Source organism: Teleopsis dalmanni, chromosome 1 (genome assembly GCF_002237135.1).
Source record: "Teleopsis dalmanni isolate 2A chromosome 1, ASM223713v2, whole genome shotgun sequence".
In the NCBI taxonomy this organism is placed as follows: Eukaryota; Metazoa; Arthropoda; class Insecta; order Diptera; family Diopsidae; genus Teleopsis; species Teleopsis dalmanni.
The window spans coordinates 179131733-179142194 of NC_051846.1; the positions used below are offsets into that span (position 1 = coordinate 179131733).

The following is a 10462-nucleotide window of genomic DNA, read 5'->3' on the forward strand; positions in this document are numbered from 1 at the left end:
TATTTTGAAGGAGATAAAATAAATATTGATGAAGATTAAGAATTTTGCGTTTTATTTAAAATTTCCGGAAGCTTTTCGGTCACAATGTATATATATCATAAATTTTAATAATCTCTGTATTATTTTTCGACAAGCTTACAACACTTGGCGTACGAGTCATGAGCAGCCTGTAAGAGCACTCAAGGAGGTTAAGTGCCAAAATGGAAATAAAATTGTATGAATACTCACACACGATATGAAGGTAGATAGGAAGGAGAATTAGAACGTTTAGAATAGTAGAAAATTGCTTTTATATAATTTAAATTTCAAATTGTGAAAGATGCATGCCAACACGCAAGCAGACACACCCACAACGAGTTTCGGATGTTTGAAGAACCCAACCTATTATAAAAGCAGTTTATGTAGAATTTGCAACTAATAAATTTCTTAACTTGAAGTTTTTGTTCCTCGACGAATATTTAACGAACCAACTTAATCAAACATGCAGAAATACAGCAGCTCAGAAAGCAGCTATCCAGACAGATGGTCGGAATTCATATACCAGGTATGCTAAATTGTGGTAACGGGGGTGTTTGAGGAGTAAAGGCGAAATGATTCAAACATTTAGCAGTATTAATAGCAAATCTTTTATGTCCTGTTGCAAGCTTTTAATGCATACGTCCTTTTTGCCACTTTAGAATCTTTGTAGCAGTAAAAATATTTGGCAATACGCACAAATGGGGAACTTACGTACTCAAGTCTGCTCCATTTTTTTTTTAAATATGTGTTGACGCTACGCAATATGTCAAGTGGGGCATACAAACATATTCGTACACAATACAAAAGGACATGCACACTGCCGAAAAGTCCTTAAGCAACATTGTGTGCTCCTGCTACTACAGCTGCTGCTACTGCTTTCAGGCTACCAGTATCGGTACGGTTGCGTGTGCAGCAAATTTTTCCTTGAACTCTCGTTTGGGATTAAATCGAAAATCCCATTTACAAATATTTGCATACGAAATATTTACCGAAATTAAAAAAGGAAGCTGCCGAAACGAAGAACAGAGCAAAAACAACAATAAGAAGAATAATATAGGATATATTAAAATAATAACAATTTGTTAAACACACAAACAATGAAACTTTATGTATCAAAGCCGTAAAGGATAAAATTTGAAATTCCAATACAGAATTTTATACAAACTTCCTGGTATGCGGAAATGTGTATTTTTGTTTATTTGTTATTATTTTGTTTCAATATTTTTAAAATATTCACAAATATTTACTTACTGCAATGCGCAAGCCATCGTCAGTGTTATCGCAATCGGTATGATGATGATGAAAAGTCCAATTAACAATGTGTACACATTCTGAAAATCTAAAAATATAATTTCCATTAAATATAATTTCCACAAAATTGAACAGGAAAATAGAAATTTAAACAAATAGAAAAACAATTTTCGAAAAAAAACATATACTCACCAAGTTCTAGGCCACCTCCAAGGTTTGGTTCTTCCATTACTGAAAATGCGGTGGCATTACCCATACGTTCAGCAATAGCATAGCTTATGTTCATCGCAGTGTCATTACCGTTTTTTGCCAAGTACTCTTTTAATGTGGTATTTTCGCCAACCTGCATTTCTGCTGAGTTGCCCACATCTACGCTTAACTCATCCTTGCGCAAATTATTAACGCCATGATTGAGTATAAAGTGTGCATAGTCTGCCGCGGTGTGTTTCGCATTGCGATGTAACGTAGCTGGATTGCCAAATGGATAAGAACCCTCAACGCCATCAAAGCCAATGCCACCAGCACCTTCGTCTATCAGATCGCCACCGTATTGTATTGACGACTCGACAAGTCTGTCAACTTCATTGCCATTCACGTTCTCTTCAATGTCATTCTCATATACGCCTGAGCGATGTTGATTTGCTTCGTCGGGCATGAAATCGATTTCTTTCAATTCAATCTGTGGCGGCAGTTCACCTATTACAGGCACACCTATTGACATTTCCGGCAGTATAGCCGGTTGTATGATGACATCAGGTGCTTGTGCAGGTACAATTGTTGTTGCTCCAACACTATTACTACTGGGTTGTTGCTGTTCAACTTCCATCACAGATTCACCAACATAAGTAACGTCGAGTGGCGGTGCGCCATCTATGCCACTACGAAAAATCTTCAACGCATCTGAGGTGTGCTGCAACGGTGATAAATATATATCTTCTTCATAACGCAAGGGTGGATTTCTCATTTTTCCAACATTAGTTGGTGTAGTTGGTGCTTTGTAATTAGCTGGAAAAAACTGTGCCTCGAGACGTCTCTTACGTAGTTGCTGTTGCAACTGCTCATAACTGGTGTTGGGTGTTGGTAGAGACTCACCCACTTTAACCTCAGTATTTGATATATAGAAAATAGTATCAGAATCACGATCTATGTTTGGCTTACGTGGTGGTGGTGGTGGTGGTGGCGGTGGCTGTAAATAACCATCACTACCGCTTTGCTTGACATCAGCAGTAAAAAGTTCATCTGACATTTGCGGCGGTTTAACTAAAGCATTTTGATTATAATATTTTACATCTTTGAGTTCAACATCCGCATCTGCATCAGCACGAAAAGTAAATATAGGATTTAAGTTCTCTACACTAGCTGAGTTATCAGTGCTATTCTCACCCGTATCTATAATTTCCACAACCAAAACTTCATCACTGCCACCGTTGGCACTGGTACCATTCTGTACACCACCAGCGTTATTGGCTGCATAAGACTTAACCGATATCGGATTTCTGTTCTTAGCAGCATAATGGTTATAACTATTACTTCTAGTGTTGGCGTTGTAATCTGTTTGTCTATATAAAAATTCCAGATCTTCGCTCTCATTACCAATACCCTCAGATACATTTATATGTATTTCTATAGCTGCCGGCTCGGGCTTGCCTAAACCGCCACTTGCTGCTATATTATTAGATTCTGGTGTTGAACTATCTACACGATCGACTACATATTGCGTAAAGCGTTCTTGTGTGGACGCTGCCAATGGTGGACGCGTAGTACCTACAGCTGATTCCACTGGTAAAGAATAATAGCCTTCATTGTCCTTAAAATTTGTAGAAGCTACAATTGAATCAATCGTTGAGTCGTAGACTTCAATTTGTATATCAGAAATTTTGGACTCCGTACGTACTGTATTATCTAATGCAGTAGGTATACCAGCATTTCCAGCAATACTTTCTGCACTCAACAAGTTCTTTCTTTCGGGAAAACGTGTGGCACTGTTTATAGCCTTTGGTACTTCAAATACTGTAGTTGAAAGTACGGGTGTTAATTCTTCTGTTAGACTTGGTTTTCCAGTTGTTGTTGTTGTTGTTGTTGTTGACAGTTCATTTAAATTATCATGCTGTTCTGTTGTTTGCTCAACTAATGCAGTTGGCGCAATTATTTCAACTATGCGTCCATCCCGCAATCTTGAGGCAATTGAAGACTCATGCTGTTCATGCGGTCGCTGGCTTGCAGTATGCAAAACGCTAAAAGTTTTCTCCCCCATGAAAATTGGACCTAAGTAACCACTATGCACGGGAGTGAAAGTTGTCGTTAAAGAGGGTGGTGAGGTGGCTGGAAATGTAGTTTGATCCAACTTATCGAGTTGCAGATTAACACTTAATTGCTTTACTGTAGTTGTTGTTGGACTTTTAGTTGCTTTCACTGGTTCTGTTGCTGCTGCTGTTGCTACATTTGTTGCTGTAAGGTCGTTTGATATTGATTTTTTAGTTGCTGGTTCTGCTGCTGCTGTTGTCTCCACTGTGAGCGCCACTGTTGTTGTTGTTGTTGGTAAGTCAATTAATGTCGCTTCTGTTGTTGTGGATGCTTGAGCGGTATTTTTCGATGTGGCAGTTGTTGCTGCTACTATTGTTTTTGTTGCTGTTGCTGTTGCTGTTGGTGTGGCTGCTATTACTTGTGATTCATTACTGCGTCTCACTGTTGCGATGAAACCACTTTCAGTTGTTGGCATATCTGTCACATCAACTAAATAATGCTTGTCAATTAGTTGCTTCTTTTTAGTGCTCTTCACACCATCGTGTCCGTCATTGAGTGGGTGGTAGAGCTTTTGTTGTTGTAAAGCATGAATTGCCTCCAAATCATGTTTCTCTAAATCGATAAGCTTTATGCTACCAGCTTCCTGATGGTGTTCATGCTGTGGCGTTTGTTCTCGCTGCTGTTTTGTAGGCAACACATTTATTGCCTCTGGATGTTTGGTTGTCATAATCACGGGGGCTGTTTTCATATTCACAGCTTCCAAATTACTTTGCTTTGCTGTTACTCTACTGGCATTGCTGTTGTTTTTCAAATTGTTTGTGCTGTCGGCACTGTCTTTTGTTGTTACAATTTCATCAATTTGGCTGTCATTAAATTGTGCAACGATTCCCACTTCAACTTTAGCTCTTGTTGCCGTAGGTGCAGTAGTCGCAATAGTTGCGGTAGCTGCTGTGTACTCGATTGTCGTTGTCATTATATCCGGTTCCGTTGTAATTACCGGCATCTTTAATATCTCTTCGCTAACTCCCGCCGTTTGTACAACTGCATCCATTAGAGTAGCTCCAGGTAAAATAGTTGCTATTTTGGCTGTTGTTGCCGTGTCTACTCTCGATCTTATAGTTGTTGTTTGTGCCGCTGTTGTGGCACTATCAGTTTCCTTAGCAATTTTTTCAGTTGCATATTCTGCTATTGCTTTTGGCATGGCTTTAGCATCATCTTGTTGCGTTGTCAACATCATCGCACTTATATTGATGACACTGTCTGTACTAATGGCATTTGAAGTAGACTGTGTTGTTTGTCCAATGGTTGTATTATGCTTAGTTTCATTTTCCAATTTCAACGCAGTTGTTGCCAGAACGTCTGGCGGTAACGATTTTGTTGCTATTACGCGTGGCATGTTTCCAAGTGTTGTTGCATCTGACATTGTTGTTGGCTCACTTATTTCATACACCTGCATAGATTTAGTGGCAACAACACCTGGCATTGGTATCTTTGTGGTTTCTACCGTCGCATACTCTGTGGTTTCATATTGATTTTCCCGACTGCCTATCTTTTTCTCACTCAAATTTGGCACAGGTTCTGTTGCAGCTTGTGCAACTTCAACTGCACCCTCAGTGGATGTTTTATTTAATGGAGTTGTCACTATAGTTCCACGTAGAGTAGCTAAAGTAGTGTCTGGTGTAGTTGTTGTTGCTGTTGTTGTTGAAACTTCTATTTCAGTTGCTCTTATAAAATTTTTCTCACGCCATATTGTCTTATCCTTTGTTGGAAATTGTTGTCTTTTCTTTGTGTACTGGGATTTCATAGATTTACTTTTTGGCTTCGGTGCTGTATTTTTAAATTCTTTCCTGTACTCTTCAACATTCTTGCTCGACAGTTGTGTATTGGAGACCGGTTTCGCTATAGTTGGTGTTGTTGTTATTGTTTGGCTTGTTTTGGCTATGGGCGTTAGTGGTAATCCCTTTGCAGTTATCGTCGTCTTTGCAGTTTGTTGTAGTACCTCAGGCGTTATGCCAATTTCAGCAGAAGTAACGACAAGCGTTGGTGTGTCGCCTTCCACACTTATGGTTAAATGATGAGTTGGCGCTCCAGTAACTGCATATAAATGCACATTTATGCAGAGGAAAATGAAGATGCAGTAAAACATTTTTAAACAAAGTTTCGTCATGTTTGGTTTATTAAAATTTAAAGTTATTAAGCGGAATTTTTCAACACTTTGTACTACTTTTGCTTGCTTGTGTTGTTGATTGCTTTTGGTATTTTAATTTCTGAAATGCATACAAGTTGCTGCAACAAAGGCGTTGGCAATGCACATCGCTTCCTCTACTTGCATCGAAACTTCACAAATGCACAGCAGCTGCTTTGATGTTGTTTGGGTATTAAAACTTTTTAAACCCACAATTGTCTTCTATTGTAGCGATAGAGTCACTGACTCTCTCTCTCACTCTATGTGTACGTGTGTATGTTAAATTTTTTACCGGTACCGACGCCGGTTGACAGCGTATAGATACGCTGCCACACTGCAAAAATTGCAAAAGTAGAAAAAAATTAGCAAACTTGGATGCAACAAAAATGGCTCTGATGCGCTAAGTGCTTTGAAAAGTTTTCCAAGTTTCTTATTTGCTCATTCCTTGTAGTGGATTGAGGGTCGACGTTATGCGAGCTACGTGCACTGGAAAGTTTTTCTTGCGAGGTTTTAACGAAATACGAAGTGTGGCACTACTTCGCTTAGAAGTTGGCTTAGTTGTAGGTGGGTCCGTTGTGGTTTGTAAATGTACGGAAGGAAGTATTGTTTATGTTTAGTTGTGTTGTAAGCTCTGTAAAACGGAAAGGGAGAAACAGAAAAAAATTACAAGATATGAAAAGAAAAATCGAATTAAGCAGAGAAAATTCAATTTAAAGAGTTCATAAAACTTTTCCTTTTATACTTGCAACTGTCAACGTGTTGAAGTTTTATTCTGGAGTAATAATAAGTGCACCGCTACAAATTCGAAGCCAATGTTAACAACAAAATGAAAAATGAAAAAAAGTTTTTAAATAAAATATTTCATATAATTAACTCACTGCTATTACTACTAATGCGAACTTTCTTGAAAGCCTTTGAAGTTTTAAAATAACTTTACTTTTATCTAGAATTTACAAACTACTTCAATCACTATGTTTCACTAAGAGCAAATTTCCATAAAATCGGAAAGTTGCTATATATATATATATAAATATATATATTGAGTTCCTAATAATATTAAGATTTCGAATTTTATAAGTGATTGATATTATTAATAAATACGTAAAAAATATAATTCCAAAACACCTCTAATGATAAGTATTTAAGCATTTGGCTGTGTAGTCAGCCAAAAATTCAATTATTTAAAAATTATAAAAATTTTGTTGTTGCAATTCACTACTGTTTGAAAAACCTATAAACTATAATAATATCTCAGATTTTATAGAATATTTATTATACATGTTACGAATAGTTAAACAAAAATATACTTCCAAAAAACCACTGATAATGGTACAGTCAAACATTCAATTAATTAAAATAATAAAAGTTTTGTTGTTGCAATTCATTATTGTTCGAAAAACTTATGTATTGTTAACCATAGTTTATATTAAGAAAATGTATGTATTTAACAAGTGACAATAAGGTCATGTTAAATGTTTGTTAGGATTAGAGGGGAATGATCTATTATATCCTACTTAAGCCTAGTGCTGGAATTAATTTGGTGCTCCACTGCTCCCAAGTCGAGTGCTTGAATGAAATAATTAAATAAAATCTAACAGAGTTGGTCAATAGAAAAGGAAATATGTTCCATCATGACAATGACAGACCACACATACCTATGATAAATCAGAACAAATTGATATAATTGTTAAAAAATAAACTAGTTTGCGTTTTGAACCAATATTATTAATGAAAAAGATTAAATAAGAAATTATACAGTTTTGTAAAAGCAAGTAATGAGCCCATTTCAAAATTTATGCAATTACACAGTAAATTGAAATTTAAAAGCTAAAAGTCATGTATATAGAGTCTAACTATATATTCAAAAGTGATTATAAGTGAGATGTCATCACTTAGTTGAGTGCATTTCAGTACCTTTTTACAATGGCTCTTGTGTTAGAAACTTTTTTTCTACGGCTATAGGACAAATATAACCTCTAGTCTGGAAGTGTAAAAATAAGCTTACCTCTGATCAACATAAACCCAATTTATATTATGTTCTGTTGTTACTGGAAATACCTTTGTGAGCATTGCAAATATGAGGTATTATTCTCAAGCCAATAAATTCAAAAGAACTCATCAATAAAGATCTTACAGAAATGAAAAATAAACGGTATTTCTTTGGATATCTTTGACGTCTTTGAGGAAAAATAATTTACAAAAAACTCTAAACATGATTTATATGCAGTAAAATAGAATCAGATGATCAATACGGTATGATAAAGAAAATACAGACCCCAAAAGTAGAGCTCAACAAGAACCAGACGGAAAGCCCTATCACAATATGTGAGACAATGCTTCATATCAAAGTTTATAGAAATCCTACATGTATATATAATATAAAACGTATAAAACGTTTGTTAGCATACATATCACATAAAATGTTTGTTAGCATACATATCTATTCGAAATGCAATCTTACATCCTCATTAATGTTACAAAAAGAGCATACCAAATTACATCTGTGCATGCTTTGAGTATTTTTCAATCATTTCGAAGTTTCATCTTGACAGAAAAATTATTATTTTAAAAGAAGGTTCTTGTTAAATGATATTTTACAACTTTCAAACGATTCTTATTCTCGAAAGGTCGATTGCAATCTAGATACGAATGCAGAATATACTGAATTTTATTTTCTCAATAAACTAGTTTGTTTAACTGTGACCCTTTGAAGCAATAGTCTCAAATGTTTATTGCAAAGACCTTCTAAAGTTTAAAATTATGCTCGGTCTTTGATATTTTGCAATAGAGATACTTTGATCATTGTGCATTGTACGTTGTCACCGTCCTTATTACGTAGCTGAAATGTGAGTTGTTTATCTTCCATACCAGTTTCTGTCATTAAGGCATATATCGGTGTTAAAGTGTACAATTGAAGAATTCGCTCAATAAAATACTTTTAATATTTGTCGACTTCCTCGTTATTCCAAACTTAGGCTTCATTCAACATTCAAACTGCTCTATAAGTTGCTAAGAACAGATATTTTAGCCCAGGAATTTTAGATAGAGCTGTTCTATCCATATATGGACTGGTGGTTTGAAATTAATATACCGATTCGAAATACTAATTCAATGTATTATACTGTATATTTTATTGGAACACTATAGCATATATTATTGAAAAGTAAGCACTTCTCTTGAAGAAGGTTTGTAGTGAAAACCAAAAAATTTAGCCATCCTGTTAAAGTATTGACAACTGGAAGAAATATCTAACTCTTAATCATCAACTAAATCAAATGACCTAAACAACCTTCTTACAGTGCATGGAAAATTATATTAATTAGACTCACTTAAAGAAGAAGAAATAATGAAATGTGTGATTTTTGTATTTTCATATCTTCATTAATAATTTGAATAAATTACCAAAGACTACAATGGATCGTGTTTGATATTCAGGTATGATCTGCTATATATTCCATCAATGAAATAGCAGAATAGTGCTAATCTGTTGAAAATTTGGCATCATGGTTCATAGTGTGATGAGGCTATATAAGACAAAACGATTTTAATCGTAGCTATCGTGATGTGAATACAGAATAAACATGGTAATATAATTCATTCATAATATCATAATTACATATCATATTTAATTCATAATTATATCATTCATAATTATCATCATTCAGGAAATAATTTCCACATTTTCTAATAGTCGTATCTGCTTCCAGACAAAGATAAAATTCTGTCTTCCCGAAGAGATATATCTTATAAAGATGATAATGCGCCATGATCCTTGCCTTTGGTTTGAGTACAAAAGAGCTCTTCTTTTCGCCCGTTACTCGGGGTGTCATGACAACCGTGAGCTCTTTGAATTACTATCTATCTTTTGTATACACATTTGCTATAATTTCATTGGATGTACAAGAGAAACTCTTTTTTTTCTTATTATGTTTATAACTAAAAGTATTCATATTATAAGTCATGAGCTCAAGATACTCATTTATAACCTCATGATGACTCATTTGTAAGTAACACAAATATTAACGCTTTTGAAGTAATCGATTAGATACATGTAGTAGGTACTTCTTATATTGTATGATTAAGGAATATCGATACTATATGTATTAGTATTACAAGTCGTACTCTATAATAGCGAGAGCTGTTCTGAGATGCAATAAAATCAAAACTTGTGAAAAATGAGAGACCCTGATTATTCAAATGTTAAATAAATTGCTATTGTTTCCATCGACATCATTAATTAATTCATTACTTTTTGCCATTTCAACACGAGTCGATATTGGTGTGGTTTAGAGAATTGTAAAATCATTGGCTCATATTCTTTCAAGTATTCTATCAGTCGAAAAATCAATTTAGAGAGCTTCAGATCCATAATGTTTATTCCAACGATAATTAAATTTATATTGTTTCTATAAACATTCATACATATTATTAACATTACATTTTCCTATATCAACATGACTGGATGTTGATCTGCTTTAAGAAATGTTTTTGATAATTTTTTTTGATAATTTTTCGTTTGTTGAAAGCTCAGAATTTAGAACAGCGCTTCAGAACCATGACTTACAGCTTTTTGTTCTCCATTTAAATATCATTAACATGCAATAGGTTGGGTTTTAATAAGATTGCGCAAAATGCCGCATAACTCACGACATAATCAAATTATATGTCCTTTTGCAAGGGACATAGTTTAAAGTAATTGGTGGGAGTACACAATAGTGCGATCTTATCACACCAAATTATTTATTATGAGGATATGTGAAATCG

General features: G+C 34.9%; 2 protein-coding genes across 2 annotated transcripts in view; one reads left to right on the forward strand and one right to left on the reverse strand.

Moving 5' to 3' along the window:
* LOC119670435 overlaps positions 1-6323 on the reverse strand; it is a 24094-nt gene extending 17771 nt beyond the window's left edge. The window contains exons 1-2 of the mRNA XM_038080693.1: positions 1462-6323; positions 1270-1357 (exon numbers count right to left, since the gene is read on the reverse strand). Coding sequence (XP_037936621.1) covers positions 1270-1357; positions 1462-5680 — 4307 coding nt within the window. The 5' untranslated portion in view covers positions 5681-6323. The remainder of the gene's footprint in view (positions 1-1269; positions 1358-1461) is intronic.
* The window catches only part of LOC119666810 (mucin-2-like), a 167467-nt gene that overhangs the window by 150164 nt on the left and 6841 nt on the right, over positions 1-10462 (forward strand). The gene's annotated exons all lie outside the window — the stretch shown is intronic.